Below are 19,784 nucleotides of genomic sequence, written 5' to 3'. Positions count from 1 at the left end.
ATTTCACAAACATACGTTTTCGGATCTAAAGATGACTCGATTACAAATTATCTTGATCTCTCGATACTACTACGTAAGGTCTGTTCCATTCAATAAACAATTGTCAGTGTCAAAATCAAAAAGAATTTTCGTTGGATAGCATTAATTAAAGAAATTTATGGTGTATTGCTCACCCCAAATTCGGGTACGTAATGTAGATCTAATTTGTCATTTTTCCCTTTTAAAGCGAAATGAACTACTTTTATACCAAATTTTGACACTGACAATTGTTTAGTTAAAAAAACCGATAATATACTAAACAAGCATAATTTGGATAACGAAACACCATTTTTTATTTAGTGATGTTAGTAATTCTAACAGAAAATAATAAATAAAAGAAAAATTATATCACGTTTCAAATAAAAAATTTTGAAATATTGATGAGAAAACGAATAAACGACTTGCTCCTGACGTTGTTAAACAAATGTACAATAAATTTCAAATATGTATCCGATTTTGCTGACGAGCCGTTGTTAGTCGCTGATTGTTAAATATTTTAGAATAGATTTTCATCTTTGAATGTAAATCTTATTGAACATTCGAAACAACATTTAGGTAATGGTCCTTATTATAAAACGGATTCTTAAATTTCGATGTAGACTATTTCCGCTCAAGTTTATAAAAAGACATATAATTCACTCACTTCCTAACTCATAAAAATAAACTCAAACCATTAAAATGAAGTTTTGATTCATATTTAAAATAATTGTTATACTTATTATTCAATTCCCAATTCCCCGAAAATTTTCCTAGGATTAATTAAGCTACCCATCACTTATGTAGTAAAAGCGTAAGTCAATTCATTAAAGACAACAGTCAACTTTATTAATTAAAGCTAATGTTACATAGTATGTTGCCCAATAAAATGAATGATTTTCTAAATTAAAAAAGAAACAAAAACTTTATTCAAGAACACCAGTCATAAAGCCCTAAAAATTATTATTACTCCATAAATCAATATTTTTAATCTTTATCTAAGATGCAAACCGCTACCCGTCATCACATGGGTTAAAGTGTAGGTGTTAGAATGTCCTGTGTATATTTAACAGTTATGTTACATAAATTGCATGGTGTACACTTTTTATGCTAACTAAGCCGCCAATTAAGTCATGAAAAGCGAAAGCCTTAGGAGAAGCCAAAAGTTCACAACAAAAACAGAGATAACAATTATATTTATATTTTTAATACATAAATTTTGCGAGGAACCGGTTTCTTGGAATAACAAAACTAAAATTTATCTAGTCGGTTTTCGTAAATTGTATCTCGTCCTCATTGTAAACTTAATGTAATTAATGTAGTAATCGGTCGGCATTGATTCGATTAAGAGTTGTGGCATGGCGTGTACACAATACAAGAAAAGTAGTGACATGCAAAGCAAGGCGCAAATGGTACCAGTAATAGATCTGTGTCGGCGGTGCTAGGCTCACGGGGCCTCTTCTTGCCGATTTCGAGGGCGGCAGTAGCCTGGGGGGGCGCCAGCAAGGGCGAGACGGCAGCGGGCTATTAGTAGAGCAGCAACAAGACCAAGCACATCCGCCCAACGGGGTAAATAAAACAAACCAGCACTAAATTAATTCATGTACGCTAACTCGGGGCGTTTGTTTAAATACTACATATATTGTGAGTTTATAAATATCGTACGTAGTCATTATAGTGTGGAAATTGTGCAGCTCTGACAGTAGTAAATTAAAACATTTAAGAAGTATAGTACTTATGTCTATCCCAGCGAGTTGGTAAAGTCCATTATTGACCTTTACTTAATAATATTAAAAAAAAATTATAAATACTAAATTAGTGCATCGCCTGAAATTATCTTCAACTACACAGCTGTCTTGAAAGTTACAATACAAACTTATGTTTTTTATAAATGAAATATCATGTTTCTTGGCATTTCTGGAGGTAGTTTTCTATTACAATATTTTTAAGCTAAACTTCTGTTGGTCGATTTTGCTTAGTTTTTGAAATACGTTGTTTTCTTTGACGAAAACATACTCTTTAAAAAATTACTAAATAAAAACTAAGACAGCTAAAATTGTTTTTACAACTGCTAAGAAAAAGGTACACATTTTAAAACTATGTATAATAAATAACTGTTTAACATGTTAAATGCACTTGTACAGGTAAAAAAATTAAGAAGTTAGTGAAAAGTTAACTAACTTAAAAAATTTAAATGGAACACCCAATTTTTTGTTCCTGCATCTAAGAATTTATTAAATCATCTTTCCAAAAACATTGACTTTTAAGTGCTTACAATTAATAACTAAAAATATATTTTTCTACTTCGCATTCGTACTAAGGCCCAGTACGAAACTATTTTGGGTTTCGTACTAAACAAAAACAGTGCTATAAAAATTATACTAAAAAGAGGGAAATTTAGTCTTATAATGTTGGCGACCTAACCGTTTTTCTATCGAACTGTCACTCTCAATCGGCCTAACGCAAATCAAATTATTCAAATACGAAATTTTTGCTCTGTTTGGTTTAATTAATCATCGCAAAAAGTATTCAGAATGAACATTATAATAATAGTGGTGCTTACGCATACCTTTAGGCCATACGACAAAGTAAAATAAAAGGTACTCACTGTTATTTTTAAGACTTTCGGGGTTAGGTAGGTTTTGCCGTCAACTGACTAAACAATATTGGTGTGATCTCACAGGGAGTAAATTGTTCATCGTATTTGCCGCCAAAGTCCCTGTTTCTAGAGGCGTACATTGTAAAATATCTTCGACACCTTCGAAATTCATTTTTACGAATAAAATAATGACGTTTCAAATTAATTGATTTCATAGCCACCTAGCCACCGCGCAATATTGTCAACTGCCGCAAAATTCCCTACATTCCGAAATTTTAATTTTCTTGTTTAAAAAAGTGCAAAGTAGAAAAAATACTGTATGATATCTCGTTTATAAAGCATTTTGTCGCACTTGCTGCTTTATGACACTTCTCGCTGCGCTCACCGTGTCCTAAACCCGTGCGTGCGACAAAATGTTTTAAGACAAATGTTATAAGACTCGCATCTTAATAGACTATTAGCTATAAACATCAATAAAAAAGTAATCATTATTTCAATAGCCAAAAAGCGCACATTTGCACAAGAGAGGGAAGAAATACCACTCAATAATCACATTTATGTTACACTGAATCTATTATTCTTTCTTTTTACATTAAAATAATTCGAACTTCATTATTTATGCCGGCTTTTACAGTTTCTGGACAAATCCCAAACAAGTGATCCGTGGTGGAATTACTAATCTAGCTGTCTTTTCTTTTTGTGTAATAAATTTAAAAAAAGAGTATGTTTTCGTCAAGAAAACCAACCTATTTCAAAAACTAAGCAAAAAAACCAACAAAAGTTCGAAAATACGAATACAAGTTTATATTATAATTTATTTTTAAGACACGCTTTATAGTTGAAATAATTTCAGGTGATGCACTAGATTATTATTTATCAATAGCCAATATAAATTTTCTAAAATGTCATAATTTAAAGGTAAAAACCAACTCGCTAGGATATTCTGTATACAGGGTAATTCTTAAATAGACCGACAAAATTTTATCAGAGCTTCTCAAGGATAAATGGAGATAATTTGTACCCTTTTTACGTTTATATCTTTAGGGGCAGAACCCCCTTGATCCGTGCAACTTACGGCGTTTATGAATTGTTGCAAAGATCAAGTACATTTTCATCAAATTAATACCATGGTTTCCACTACCTGTGCTAATACTATTTACGAACATATCAGTGGTGTACGCTTTACTTCTAAAATAACTTGAATAAATTTTATTTGGAGAACGGTTAAACAAAGAATTTTTTTAATATTTTTTCCAGTATGTTCTCATTTAATATTACCGATGATAAAATTTTGTCGGTCCATTTAAGAATCATCCTGTATGGTAGAATTGAATATTTTAAAAAAATAACGATCAAATTATAAGAAACGGGCACAAATGCAGTGCAAATTTACACACGTCTTTTCTACAAACTTATTTTTCGTTAAACGAAAATCGTGAATAATATATTTTGAGAGTTAAGTGTAGGTAGGTACCCATCATTAAGAATCACAGACATTTAATCAATAATTGAAAGCATCTTAATTGAAACAAAACAGTGTCAGCTGAAAAAGTGCAGATGCATTGAGATTCTCTGAAGAAGCTATCTTTGAGGGATGAAGCATGCAACCGAAAAAGCTGAAATAATATAATAATGTGCTTTATCATAATATATGTACCGGGTGGAAATTTTGACTGAAAGAAAATTCATAACTTGGATATAGATTTTTGTAAAAAAAACTCTGAAACAGATCAATTATAGTTTTTCCTTACTCACCATGCTTGTTTTTGTTTATCTGCTCCCTGAAATGCACAGCCACCTCTCTAATTTTTTTTTTCTTTTTTCATTTGTACCTACTACCATTTTGCAGTTTGTCAGGAAAGGAACGATATATTTGTTGCATTCAATAGGATTTATCTTCTAAAACTGGTTTTATTTTTTTATCATGAAGGCTTTGAATATAATCAGAAAATAAATAGTACATAGTATTCCTTGCAAAACGACATTTTAAACGATATACCATTACATGTGCATTTCAGGGAGCAGATAAACAAAAACCATACGCGCCAAATAGTGGTCAAGGAAAAACAATAATTAACTTGTTTCGAGATTTGCTACCGAAATCGCCTCTAGTCAAGTTATGCTTTTGTTGCAGTTAAAGTTTCCATCTTGTATATAAATTACATTAAAAAAAATCACAGTTCAGTATAAAAGGTGGTCAATATTTAAATGACAATAGATATTTTTTTAAACTAAGAGCCGATTAACAGAAGGCGAATAACATTTTAATTCCAAATTAATTAATTTAATTCGAATTAAATTCTCATTTAAACGTCAAATTAATCTTAAAATATGGCTGCAATTAAATGTTCTGTAAACCGGCCCTATATTATAGACGTAAAAAAAGAAATGCAGTTAATGTACAGATCAGTAACAACAATTTTTGTATCTAGAGTATTAGAAATTATTAGTTGTTACATGCCGTTTGAAATGTTTTTCTACGAGTATTAAACCGGCCGTATATTATGGACATAAAAAAGTAATGCAGTCAATGTACAGGTCAGTAACAACAATTTCTGTATCTAGAGTATTAGAAATTATTAGTTGTTACATGCCGTTTGTAACGTTTTCCTAGGAGTATTAACAAAAATTTTAAATTTATCTTTCGTGATTTTCAAAATCTGTCTTGTGTCTAGTATTTGAATTCGCCATGTTAATATGTGTCAAATAAAATCCACAGAACCACAAACCATCTTTTAATAAATCATAACATACACGAAGAACAATCTTCGCATTCTTCAACGTTGATATCCACATTGACTGCCGTTATGGCAAAAGTAAATTTACGTCATTCTAATACGAGTAGTTATATTTTCACACCCCCAAAAAATGGCAAGTTGAACTATGCGCATATCTAACATAATTTCATGAGAAACGCAAACACTTTAGTTAAACTAAGTAAATCCCAACAAAATGTATTACTCTAAAATTAAGAACCAAATGTAGAGAAAACATTTCATGCGATAACCGCATGCACCATCTATCTAATTAATATATGTACCACAGCACAAATATTTTTTTAAATCTTGACGACATCCAAAGCAAAGCGGATAACAAAAGTCTTGTAAATGTAACAAAAAACGTCTAAATAACTTCAATTACAGCTCAAGAATTGTTCAATATAAAAAGAAATAATCTGCATAACGCCACCTGAAAATTGACAAAACATAATTAAAATAAATTAGTTGCAATAACTGACAATACAGATTTACATTCTTGATGCAATGACTCATATTTGCAAATGAATTGGAACTATTTCTTAGGTCCAAATTTAAGTTTGGTTGCAAAAATGCGCGGGTCGCAGTTGCATAGCAGCAACCAATGACACTGCTAAATTTGCGCCGTTTAGTAGTGTCATTGGTTGCTGCTATGCAACTGCGATCCGCGCATTTTTGTGACTCAAGTTGAAGTTTCGGCGTAAGAGTATTAAAAGGAAATAATACATATTATGAAAATTTTAGATTTACAGGGATTCTATCTGTAGGCATGTATTGCTCATAACCAAAGGTATCCATCTACCGCAGTTTATTTAAATTTATTATTATCAGATTATAAGTTATCTTTCCTAATATCAATTATTGTTTAAATTACTTTACAATGGTCTTCCAGTGATGTTAAAAAACTATAGAAGAATCTTGTATGATAAAACTCATTTATGAATTACGTAAGTAAGATGATTAACCTTACAGAAATAAAAATGTAAGACAAAATACCGAATGCACATGAATATGTATAGGTGGCGTATGTAAGGCTCGTTATCTTACTTCAATCAAAGAGAAGTTTGAGAAGTGCAACAACAGAAAACGTGAATACTTTTTTGCCAAATGTCATATCCGAAATTAGCTATTGTAATAGATTAATATCAATTTCATAGCTATTTACGGTATTACACCGATAGCAACATTTTTATAGCCACGCCAGTACTTTACAGATCGAGTGGTATGGCAAGACCTGTATGTTTGGCAAAGCCTTAAATTTGCTACCAGTCGTATATTGTAAAATATTTTTATCGCCAACCGTCAATAGAGCGAAGCATTACCATAGCGATTTTCGGAAGTAAACAAACACTTTATCTTACTGTACTTTACCTGGTACTAATATTTTTCAACATAGCCATGACTGTTTGACATTAAACAGAAATCGTTTGTCACTGACACGGTTCCAACTGTAAGAGTTTTGTCGCGAATTATTTATAGAAAATTATGGAAGAAGGCCTTCAGTGCACGCCGCCTGAAATTCAGAATAAGTCTTTAGAGACGTCTTTTGAAATTCTACCAGAAAAATCAGTTGAAAAATACAATCACCGGTATGACATATTCATTGAGAGGTGCCAAAAACACGGAATTAAAAATTATAGCGAAAACGTTTTACTGGCATATTTTTCCGATTTATCGAATGAGTATTCCCCTTCTTCGATGTGGTCGTATTATTCCATGGTGAAAGCAACCCTTTTAGCAAAAAAATGACGTTGACATTAGTAAACAATAATATCTCAATTTTTTTTCATAATAAAATTTTGTGGTTGGCGATAAAATATTGTATGCACCACGTCAGTAAAGTGTCTTTATCTAACTCGTCTGTTACTCGCCTCGCTCGCTTCGCTCACTCGGCTCATAATCTCAGACTCGTTCGATAAAAAATCACTTTACTGATTTGGTACATAAATAACTATTAAGGATACTGCAACGATCACTTTCAAATTAAGTAAAAATTCATGAAAACAAAAATTTAACTAACATTTACATAGTTACAAATAAGTCCGGTAGACAGGCTACCGGCCGGTAGATAGGCTACGGTTCTAGTACAGTACTACTGGACTAGGCCGGTAAATTTTATCTACTGGACTCGTTTGTAACTATGTAAACGCTAGTTAATTCAGTATCCTAGAAAATACTTTTTTTAGACTTAATAGTAAATAGACATTTAATAGTTATTTATTGTATACAGTCAACACTCTTCATACAGGCAGTAATTACGGTAATTTTGGGACATGCTTTTTTCAAAATATTTTTCTTTATACAGGCTGTTATGTTATATGTATAAATAGACCAAAAACTCTCGAGAAATTCTTCTTTCAAGCAATACTGTTAACGATAAAACATTTTTTCTTTTTTAAATGTTTACATTTTTTTTACATTTGCAGGTTACAGCTTTTTTGTATGTGACCAATGAAAAGGAAAAAAATACCTCAAAAATATGGAATCAAGTGACAATATGTATAAACTTTGACAATTACCAATGTTGAAAGATGCGATCAGGGACGTCGCGAATGGGGTGGTCATAGTTTATGTTTAAGAAATAAAAACATTAATTTGAAATGTTCACAACAAAACAAACTAAAAATTATTAAATTAAAGTTAGCTGAAATAATAGATTTATTGATAACACATACAGTTTTCTCGATTTTGAACTACGAGTAAATCAGTCGGTACCCGATTAAAAACAACCATTTGTACCTCTTCATACTTAATAGTAATAGAGAAAAAAAGGTATTTGATGTTGTTGGACTAATTATTAAAAATAAATACAATTTTTCGGCAACCGTTTCGATTTATTTATTGAATCTTCTTCAGGCCGTCAATTGTTTTAGGTAGCGTGACATTCGGGCATTTGGGTTTGAATTGTATTTATTTTTAATAATCAGTCTAACAACACCAATAGTATATTAAGCATCAGAACGGTAAGGACATTTGGAGGAGTGAAGCGAGAACTCCAATTATTGTCTGAGATCGGTAAGTCTTTAACGTTCGTCATAGTTATGACATTTTATGCGCGATTGATTTTTGTTACTTTTTTTTAATAAAATATCTAAAAAGTGTTACAAAACGGCAAAAAAACTTTAGCGACGACCTTAAATGCTTACCGACGAGTTTATCGTTAGCAACAATAAACAAAATACTTACCGATGAATTTGGGATAGCAACGAGTAAATACAACTTACTGTCTTGAAAATAGATGTAGTAGTAAACAGTCGACTAGAGTCTAATCGCACAAAAATACCTTTTTTCTCTAATATTCTGAATCACAATAAACAAAATTTAAGAGTATTGTTAATTCAGTCCAAAATTTATTCAGAAATCAAATTCGTTTATTAGAACTTGTATTGGCAAACCTTTGTCTTTTCCAAATTGCTCCGTCTTCTTCCGTAAATTCGAAATCCACAGTAATAAGACCAAAGATTGTTGAGATCTTATTCTTAACAGTGGCAAAATCATTTTAAAACATTTCGTCATAAATCAGCAGCAAATCTGTCAAAAAAGAAGTTCAGAAAGGTAGAACAAAGTGAACAAGTCGGAATCTGAATGGAAAGTGATTTGATTTGAAAAAGATTTGCTCTTACATGTAAGGCTACTGCCTCAAACTTCTAGATCCTCTTTACTCAGTGGTGATCAGTGGTCATTTTTAGAACAAAGAAACTTATTATTTGCTTTAATTAGTACGCAGGTACTCTTTGTTTTAAGTAAACAAACAGTTTTTGTTTAATCTAATTAGAACAAAGAAGGTGCAATTGACCATTTTTAAGCAAAAAAGAGTCTCCAAACAAATACTTTTATAAAAATGCAATTTTAAGTAAGATTAACATACATACCAGGTGAATAAAAAGTATGGAACCAAACGTTTTTTGCTTAAACTATTTATTTTTTGAAAAAACTATTTGATGAGTGATAAAGTACTATAAAAATGTGATGTTTTAACAAGAATAAAATTTTTCAAAATTTCCTTTTGTTTTTTGAGTTCTACAAAAAAAAAAATATTTTTTTAAATGGCAACCCACTATAAAAACATTTTTCTCATAAAAGCCATACTCTAAGGATTACAATTATATGCTATATATTTAATTTTTTCAAAGAAATTTTTTCACATAAATTGAAATTTTGACAAAAAAAAATCGCATAACTCAAAAACAAAACAAAATTTCGTTCTGAAAATACAACCACATTTTTTATATTATTTTAATTTATATTAATTATGATTGGAGGCAAATGATTAAAAATAAAAGCGCTTGGTTCCATACTTTATATTCACCCTGTATATGGCGTAATGCTTGATTAGGAAACCTTAACTTCAAAAAATCGTACCTTAAAAACTACTCGGTGTATTCTTTTCAAAATTTGGATTCTAACTAATAAAGAGATGCTCTATACGATGGTAATGATAAAAAATAGTCGTAGGGTTTTTCTTAGATTATTTCGAATTACTTCGAACACTGTTCGAAGAAAAGTTCGACAATATTCAATTTCAAATTGCTTATCATTTTAAAGTCGTTAAAATGGTCTTTATTTGAATGAAATCGGACTAATAGTTATTGAGTAATGATTCTTTTACAGTTAAACTATTTTAAATTCGTATAAATTAGAAAAAAAAATTAGTTCAAAGTTTGTGGACTTTCTGTAATTTTTTGTAGTGCATTTGATTTGTCTCACTGAGACGAACAAAATTAATATACAGGGCTTTCATTTCAAAAAGAGCCAGTTTCAATAACTTTTGACATTGAGCAAATGTATTTTCAAGTAAAAACAGGACGATTAGAATCGCGAGGGGGAAGTTGAAAATCAACATCAGTTAAAACCAACATTAGTTACATTTTAAATTTCATCCCCTAATCGCTAGCCATCCCTACTTTAAAATGTTAAATGGCACCCCCTACCTTTTAAAACGTTTTCGGAAAGAGAAAAAATCAGCGTATGTAAATGTCAAAGAAAAATTTGTTTGTCGATTTGTTTTTCAGTTAGGGGTGGTTTAATTCTTGAAATTTTTAGTCCTAGTAGCCTTTGAGTCAACTCAATTTAAGTTAAGTAAAAAACATGTCAATTTGGGCTGCTATGGGAGAGTTCAAAATCAAAATAAAATACGTTTTATGTTTCATCCCCTAGTCACTAACCACCCTTAGTTTAAACTTTTAAAAAGCACCCGCAACTTTAGAAACATTTTTGGAAAGGAGGGAAAAACCTTATCTAACTGTAAATAAAAAAGTTTTTTTGTAAATTCGTTTGTGAGTTAGAGGTACTTCTGTTTTTTAAATGTTTACTCCTAGTAGCATTTGATTGAACTCATTTTAATTTAAATTAAAAAAAAATTGTCAATTCGGGTTGCGAGCTAGGCGGCCACGGCACAACTCCACTACGTCCTATCCATTTATTTAAATAATTAGCGTTCAACTACTGTCTTTATCTTGAAATAAAATTCGACGACTGATAAGTGAATAATAGTTATTGTAAGAGTGTGTTAGATAGCGTTTTAACCACGCAAGAATGTTTAACCGCGAGAACGTCAGTTCGAGCGGTTATTTTTCTTAAGTGGATAAAACGCGACGAACACACGACTGCAATATAAGGTTTTATCCACAATCACAGGCCCAAATTATTCCAAACTTAATTAAAAATTAAACTGACATTTAAACGTCACGCCAAATGTGCTTTCGGTTAAACGTAGTAAGCTGTTACGCGGTGCGCTGGTTAGGGTAGGGTAGTGTTGTTATTGTTCATTGTTTTTTCTCGTTTTACTAAAACAACGTAAAAAATCTTGCGAAAATGGAAGAATTTGAGTGTATTCCTGCAGAAATCTGCGAAGAAGCTGAAGAAGCAACGTTGCATTTATTGCCAGATAAGTCTAAAGCACATTACGAAAAAGAATATGCTGAATTTAACAACTGGAGAGAAAAACGACAAGTAAGGGTGATCAATGAAGAAGTCATGCCTTTCATATTTTTTACATATAAAAAAAAGTACGAGCCTTCATCAATGTGGAGCAAATATTCAAAGCTAAAAGCTACTGTACGGGTGCACAAAAATATAGACGTGTCAAAGTACTGCAAATTGAAGGCTTTCTTAAAAAGTGTTTCTAAAGGATACAAAGTAAAGAAATCAAAAGTATTGGAAAGAGAACAGGTTGAAGAATTTCTGACAAGTGCTCCCGATGACCAATATTTGATGACTAAGGTAAACTTTGTTTTTTTTTTGGCCATATTACATACAAATTTTGAATTATTTTAGGTTGCTTTAATACTGGGAGTCGCTGGTGCATGTAGAAGTTGTGAATTGACAAACTTGGAGATTGATAATTTAAAAGACACTGGCTCATATTTATTGGTCACAATACCTGACACCAAGACAAATATTTCACGGAAGAGGAATTTTCTGTTAATGCTGTAAGCCTCTGTAAAAAGTACATGATGTTACGTCCAAAGGAGGTGCCACACCGCAGATTCTTTTTACGATATGTAAATCAAAAGTGTTCCATGCAAGCTGTGGGGATTAACACATTAGCAAAAGTACCTTCGAAACTTGCTCTGAAGCTTCCTGACGCGGTAAACTACACGGGTCACTGCATGAGACGTACGTCAACAACTTTGTTGGCGAACAAGGGTGCTGACATTAGAACAATTAAGCGACACGGTGGGTGGCGATCTTCACAAATAGCGGAAAGTTACATTGAAGACTCCATATCAAATAAACTCGATATAGCAAAGAAGATTCAAGAGGAGTCTTCTAGTTCTTCGGTGCCAAATGTTACATGTTCCAGAAATGAAGAAACGAAGATACCGTTTGAATGACAACGAACATAAATTATCTATAAATGTCAATGTGAATGTCAATAATAATATTAAATGATTTGTGATAGTTATTGCTTTATTTTTATAACAGTGGAATAAAGTGGTACTTTATACGCATTTAAAGTGTGGAATAAGGTCTCTTTATAGAGTGATTGTGGATAAAAACATTTAATAGTAGGTAACAGACTAAAAAACGGACAAACATGAACCATGAAAAAGTACAAATATTGTCGACCTTACGATTCATAGTGTCAACAAAAAAAAAACTCCACGTTCATTGAATTAATATTGGACACTTCATTTGCGGATCAGCTACAGGTTTAAATACGAGTACATTTACAACACACTCTGTGAGACAGTCTGTATAAATGTGATTGTTTTTGTTCAATAAACGACAAAAACTTCATTGTTTCCATTAGTGTTGTGATCATTGAAACAAAAAAATATAACTATGCAAAATGTGCATTTGTTCTTTATTACGCGCAAAGGACTGCAGGAATACAAGGACTTGTTGGCGAGGAGCAAAGAGCAATGTAACCATGCGTAGATAGTCTGAAAGCAGAAAGCTTAATCTGCACAAGACAAAGTATTTATCGTAGTAATTTTTTTTGTAAAATTCATCAATAAACATCACTACACTAAACCGTACAAAAAAGACATTTCAATAAAAAAAAAAAAACAAGTTAAGTCATTGCATCAGGAATTGCAATTTCTGTTTCAACAACGTTTTTTGAATTTATGAAAAGAAGATTTCAATGCTACAAAGGCCAAATTTAATCCGTTTCGCAAAATGTTTTAGCTCTTTTTTTACTTTACTTACTACAAAATGAAAAATTGACAAAACGGATAGTGTACAGCCTTACATACTTTGCACAAGAAAACAGTTCTACAACAAAAAAAAAACAAAAAAAACTCCACAAAAATTCCAATCTTCCTAAAACTGAACAAGTGTATGGAAGATTTCGCTTTTTGTTAGTAACGGTAACACACGACTACGAGCTATTAGCTTGCAAGAAAAATCGGTCAGACACCATCTGGTCAGCTCTGTGTGCAACCAAAGAGCTACACCATTGGTCTAGCTCCGATGAACACAAAATAAAAAGATAGAAAATAGAATATAGCGAGCGTGCGCCCTAAAAATGCGTAGCATACCGCGCTAGCCCGCGACTGTGCGGCCTTGATTTGGGCTTGGAGGTGCAGAGGGGGGTGGAAATAGCGGCAGGGGTCGCGGTTGCAGCGGCCCTTGACTGCATCCATGCAGACAGTGACAGTGCCGTCCTCGTTGGCAGTTACAGAGTCAGCGGGATGCGCAAAGCGACATTCTGACTCTGCTCGCTTGCACGCCCCGCGCTGGTATTCGCGGCACACCTACAGCAGACACCCGGCTGTTATCAGCACAAGCCACCGCTGCATCTTATCACTGCCCCGGCTGTCCGCTTACCGCCCGTTGGTGACATCGATGGTAATTGCCAACCTTCGACGTCAACCACCGAATAACGGACGGCCGGTTGGATGCAGCTTCTAGATCCTAATCACCTACAGGTTGTGATATGAGAGCTCATAACAAACAGCTGATCATTTAGTCCATGTGAACAAATTTAAATGCAAAATGGAATCTCAGTCGTCAAAACACTGCCAAACTAAAACGCAATTTTGTAAATATTAAAATGGTACGACAATATCACCATCGTTTGTACCCACCATGTGTAGAAATTAATCATCATGTCGACTCTCCCAACGAAAATTATAGTAACTCATAAAAATTGGTTTTTGAGTACGATGGCTTATGTAGGGCCCAAAATACAAAAACAATGAGTAAAATGTTTTTTGAATAAACAATATTATTACCAAAATATAGACCCTTAGCAATTTTCGATAATATTAAACAGTTCCTTGATTTTTTATTAATAACCAAAGATTCAATGCAATTTTTCTCAAAACTGTAATTTTTGAGTTACGGTAGTTTTCGTTGGGAGGTTGATGTATGTAGTTAATCGGTGTCAACGTTTTTTTTGCAGTAAAAAGTTTTAGTTAAGAGGTAAAAACTAAATGATCATCTAAAAAATAACTTTCTATCGAAAAATCAAATATCAGAGTTGTTGGTGGAAAACACGAAAAAGTTCTACAACTACAAAGGAAAATTTAATAATAGAGCACGGTGCAAAACAGAATCGATAGAAAGTTACAAGTGCTCACAAGTATAATAACAATACAAAAATCTAACAGCATGAATAATCAACTTGTATGTACAGCAAGTACTAGTGTTTCTAAAAAAGTATATGAAGGTAAATATAACATAGGGAAGAATTGCTCTACAACTATTTATATTTCAAAGACAGCATTAGTGTTTGACGAATTAGTTGTGTAAAATGTAATAATTCTGACTGATCAAAAAAGACCCAAATTTCTGCTCGTAAAAAAATAATAAAACAAATCGATAAAAAATAACAAACATACATACAAAAATTGAGTTCTAAAACACATGCAACATAAGAAACAGAAGCTAAAACTTAAAAAAATTGATTTAAAAACTTCATCATTCACGCTTAAATTAGTCATCATTTAAAATAAGAACGCAATAAAATATAACCATATAAACGTCCTACAGATATACAATTCTAAATATATCTCTGTAGGAACAAGTTTATAATTGAAAAATGATATAATATTCTGCAAGTAAGAAGGAAAAACATAAAAAATACAATACCTCAAGTCTATCGGAACGAGGCATTTTTTGTTGTGCTACAACTGTTTGTGGAACTACACCCAAAGGCGACCCGACTCCGGTAGGATCCGGCCCCATAATCGTAGGCATTATAGGACCCGGAGCAAAATATGGACTATATGTACTGCCAACCTGTGGCATTCCAGTCAGGTAGGGGTTTGCGGCCTAAAATAAAAATTCACAAAGTCTACACGTATTCACTTTTCCAGGAAAGCAGCAGAAGCTAAGCACAATAGACAAAATATGCAATAATTCTGGGAATGGGCTCATAAACCATCTTTGAAAGAAACAATAATACATAAAAGATATCAGATGCGTTTTGCAATAGAAAAACTATTGCAAACGCACGCATAAACATGTTTATTGAAAACTATTGAAATAATTTTATAGGGCATAGGGTCATTTTAAAATAACCATAATATCTTAGGGTGGGTTGCACCAACACCAGTTAAATTTAATCTCAGATTAAATAAATAGTAACCATTGTTATTATCATAGTTACAATTGTTCTTAGTCAGAGATTAAATTTAACTAGTGTTGGTGCAAACCACCCTTAGTGGATTTCAAAAAGCACTGCTTTTTCAAGTTTAAATATTATGGCTTTCAGAGTGAAGAACAATAAAAATGGTTAAGAAAATTAAATCAATTTACAACATAGCTTTTATACGAACTCACAATTGGAAGCAGAAATAGTAGGAGTCACTAACGTATACAAATTTAAACTTTTGCAATTAAAAAAAAAAAGTTTGCTGCACATGGAAAAGGTTCAAATTAAAGAGAACCAACCACTTCTAGCTGTTTTAAACAACATAAATGGCAAGAATGAATTAAAAAAGAAGATAAAACAGAACATCTAAAAATAGCCAAAAAACTTTTTGGTAATGAAAAATCTTAGTTGGCCGATGGTTTTCAAATTTGGTATAGGGCCGTAAATGTTGATTTTCTTAATACCTTTTTGTCGTATTTGCCACATTAAAGGCACTATTAGAAATTAATCTTTAACTAAAGTAGCTGAATCCCCACAAAAAGTAAATTTGGCAAAAACCCAGATGTTGGTTGTTGGTTGAATTTTTTTTTTTAAGTTTTGTGTTAAAACATCATATGCTGCATTTCTTTTATGTTTGTTGGAATAGTCATCAAATTTGATGTCCCAAACATAAACTTGTTCGTGGTATATTTGCTCTAAAATTTCTGATTTTGATCTATGTACTATTCTTTTATTATGTTTTAATAAACACCAACCAACTTGATGCTGCCGCCGCCGGCTCTTTGCTATAATTATTATTATTACTATTATTATAAAACACGTGTTTTTGAAATCGTTTCAACGGGTCGTTCAACGAGTATTGACATACTATGCAATCTGTCGTACAATGGCTAGCATTACATAGTCAATGGGTAGTATGAATAAAAATAAAGGAGATACTAATACTACACTAGTGTAGTAAATACTTTATGGGTAAAGTAGATGCTACCTTTTTAAAGCAAATGCTTTACTTCCGAGAACAAAAACTACAGTTCAAAGTAGGTACTTTATGTTATTTAGTAGCAGATACTTCTCTATAGCAGTACCACCTTCGAATAAGGAGTGAAGAGTGTGGGGGAACTTTCTTCAATAAATTATTTGCCAAAAAAAGTACATTTTTTTGTTAAATCTAAAAACAAACACATACCGAAACATTTTTTCGCCTATGAACATAAGAAATGCATTGACATTGCGAGTATTGCTAACCAACTAATTGCATACATACACTTTGATGTGAATTTGTGGAACTCCACAAATTTGACGACTGCAGCAACAAAAATTCCGTCAAAACTGTCAATGAAACAGTTCTAATGGGAGATTTGCATAACTTGGTACGTATGTATTGTTTAATACCGAGTACGGTGTTTCTTTATACAGTATGTTATTGAAATGCGATAAGAAAACTTAAACGGTGATAGAACTCATCAAAACAACTTACTTTGCTATTTACCAATTTTTCGAAAAATGTTTCTAAACCCAGATAGAATTTTAATTAGTTTGAACGTAAATTCTAGTACCCGCCAATGTCCTCCCTGAGTACATTAAAAGCGAAAGAAGATAAAAACTTAGATAGCCAAGCAAAAACCAATTTTTTATTCGTAGTAAGTGAGAGTGATATTCCAAGTTACGCACCACACTTGATCAAGAGCACTAACCTTCAAATTAAATGTTCGAAATGACGTTATCGATGTATGCTTGTGCCCTTCGAGCCATAGAAGCTTTAGTTCTCACCAACAATCTGTTTTAAATGGTCCCATAGAAAAAAGTCACAAGGATTTAAGTCCGGTGAACGAGCTGGCCATAAAACTGGTCCATTACGCCCTATCCACCGATTTTCTAAATTTGAACTTGGCGACCGCGAAATCTCTCCAGCAACATTCGATAAAGCTTCCCCATAGATCAGTATATCTGTTAACTCCGGATTAGTGTACTGCACCATTTTTTACGATAATTACGGGAAATTCACTTGCCAATAAATTGTAAACACGGCCGCATGCTGGTGAAGGACGTGACTAAATTGTGTCAGTAAGTTTCTGCAAGACCTATCTGCCTGAGTTTTTGCCATATTTACTTTTTTTGCGTACCGTGCCATCCATAAACGACTCGATGACACGGAATACGGTGAAAATAAATGTAAGTATAAATTTGAATTTTCGAAAAAATGGCAAATAGAGAAGTAATTTGTTTTGATGAGTTCTATCACCGTTTAAAGTTTCTTAACGCATTTCAATAACATACTGTATACATGTAATTACTTTTGATATAGGTTGTTCTAATGATAGGCGTTTTTGGAGGAAGAAGAGACGAGCCTGTAAAGTTAACGGTAGATAACGTAGATCATAGAGGAGCAATTGTACTGATAAAAATTGAAGGCACGAAAAGTGGCGGTCCACAAAGATTTACTATTGTGGAACATTGACATCCTACTAATGGACTGCACTTGGCCAATAGTTACTTACGCGTATTAAAGTTGTTGTCAACATGGTTATGCAATCACCAATTCGCAATAGTGGCAGAAGCGTTGGAACTTGTATGAAATACAATGGGAAAATTAGTTATAATAGAGTATCTACAATAGTTCAATTTGTTTACATCAAGTACAATCATGAATTACTTTGATTGTAATGTAGTATTATCATTAATTCATTACATAAACAAGAATACCGTTTGATAATGATATTATAATAAACTGCGTGCAACAAAAGCTTTTTGTAAGCTCCTTCAAATTAGGCGGTGGTAGGATTATTATTGAATCCTCCTCTTGATCGTATCGCGAAAAAAAAATCGATATGGTCCTGACTTTGAATTTGTAGGTAAAAATGTATTTAGTTTGAATATTTGTTGTTTTTAACATCATTAAATAAATTCCCAACACTACACATAGAGATTAGCAAACCAAAAAAACCCATTTTTCTCTCATTAGACCCATTAATTGCCACCATTGAGTTTAATGTGTTGCCTACCTATGTTGACAATAAAATTTTTAGCTCAAACGCAGTCCATAGTAAGATGTCAATGTTGTGGAAGAAAATGAAATGGATGCCCTGAAGTTGCACAAGAAATATGCAGCAATGCGTTCGAAAAGACTACAGAAGCGGGGCTTTTTCTTGTAAAATAAAAAAAGTGAAAATGTACATATTAATTTAGCATTAATTAGTTTTTCAGATTGTTGTAGTTTTTACTTATTATCCTTAATAATAGCGGGCGTTATCATAACGTCCGCTTATTATGCCCTAGGGCGAAACGAATAGAGTTATATCTGGTATCCCAGGTTGCCTGTCGCACCCTTATAACTAGGTAATTTCAAATAATATGCCCCATAAAGTATACAGGGTGTTTACAGTCTTGGAGTTGAAATTTGACCTAGTAATAGAAGAGTACAGAAATACTGTAACCGAGGAAAAAACTCACACAATTGTTATTATCAAGAATGTTATTTAACTCCAAAATATTGGTACATGAAAGAGAAAAGTCACTTCATAGTTTTGACACTGTCATCATTTGCTTTTGCTTTAGTTTTTATCAAAATTCGCAGATCTTCTGTTTAATCTCTTTCAGCGAATGGTTTCCATGGTTTCCAATAGGTTTGATTCGTTTTTCTTAATTTTTTTTCCAAATTTTTGAATATGTATGACAAATACTAAAATAATAAATTGGTTGTCGTGATTATGATTTACGGTGAAACACAAGGTAATGTTACTAATGGCCATTGTTGCAGCCGAAGCAGCAGTTCTCAAACAAATAGTGTAAAATGAATAATTTCCTTTAACAACGTGAATTTTTGTTTTATACAGCGTATTAGTTTTCTTTTACTGTGAATATCATCTCATTTAAATTTCAACCTCAAGACCGTAAATACCCTGTATACTTTCGTCAGTCGCACATCAAACGGCATTAAATGCCGCTGTCAAACTAGCCTAAAAATGACATGTGTCAAAATAACGATAGCCAACTGTTTTTTTGTTTTTTTTTTTTAATAACTTGGTTACATATTCCGAATACGTGTATGCACAAATATTTGTTTTTTTGTGTCAAGATTTTTTTTAATAAATAAAGATGCTGTGACTTATAAAAATAAATAATAAGGAAAATTAATAAATAAAGTACCTTTTTAAAATATAAAAAAATGACATTTAGAGTAGTGTCATTTGTGAACGAAAGCCTTGTTTTCTTAACGCAATTACCTGACAAAAAAAACATTAATCAAAATATTACGTTTATTTTTTAATTACTGTAATCTATAGAACAAATGACATCTTTAAAATTATTTACTCGTATTTATATTAAATGCTCGAAGTAACCTTCTTCTGCTTCTTCACCCTTGTGC

At 32.3% G+C, this 19,784-nt stretch overlaps 1 protein-coding gene across 7 annotated transcripts in view; it reads right to left on the bottom strand.

Moving 5' to 3' along the window:
- LOC123012932 (muscleblind-like protein 1) overlaps positions 1-19,784 on the bottom strand; it is a 47,935-nt gene that overhangs the window by 25,241 nt on the left and 2,910 nt on the right. For 2 of the 7 annotated variants that reach the window (XM_044411174.1, XM_044411170.1), the window contains exons 2-4: positions 14,914-15,096; positions 13,359-13,574; positions 1,432-1,539 (exon numbers count right to left, since the gene is read on the bottom strand). The exons of 1 other annotated variant lie outside the window; for it this stretch is intronic. In XM_044411174.1, coding sequence (XP_044267109.1) covers positions 1,432-1,539; positions 13,359-13,574; positions 14,914-15,096 — 507 coding nt within the window. The remainder of the gene's footprint in view (positions 1-1,431; positions 1,540-13,358; positions 13,575-14,913; positions 15,097-19,784) is intronic. 4 more of the 7 variants (XM_044411172.1, XM_044411173.1, XM_044411168.1 and 1 more) reach the window with 3 other exon arrangements.

This window comes from Tribolium madens, unplaced genomic scaffold (genome assembly GCF_015345945.1).
Source record: "Tribolium madens isolate multiple individuals breed KSU strain unplaced genomic scaffold, Tmad_KSU_1.1 Scaffold_96;HRSCAF=242;Tcas5.2_LG5, whole genome shotgun sequence".
Classification (NCBI taxonomy): Eukaryota; Metazoa; Arthropoda; class Insecta; order Coleoptera; family Tenebrionidae; genus Tribolium; species Tribolium madens.
The sequence above is the reverse complement of the archived record's forward strand: the minus strand, read 5'-3'. Positions and strand labels throughout refer to the sequence as shown.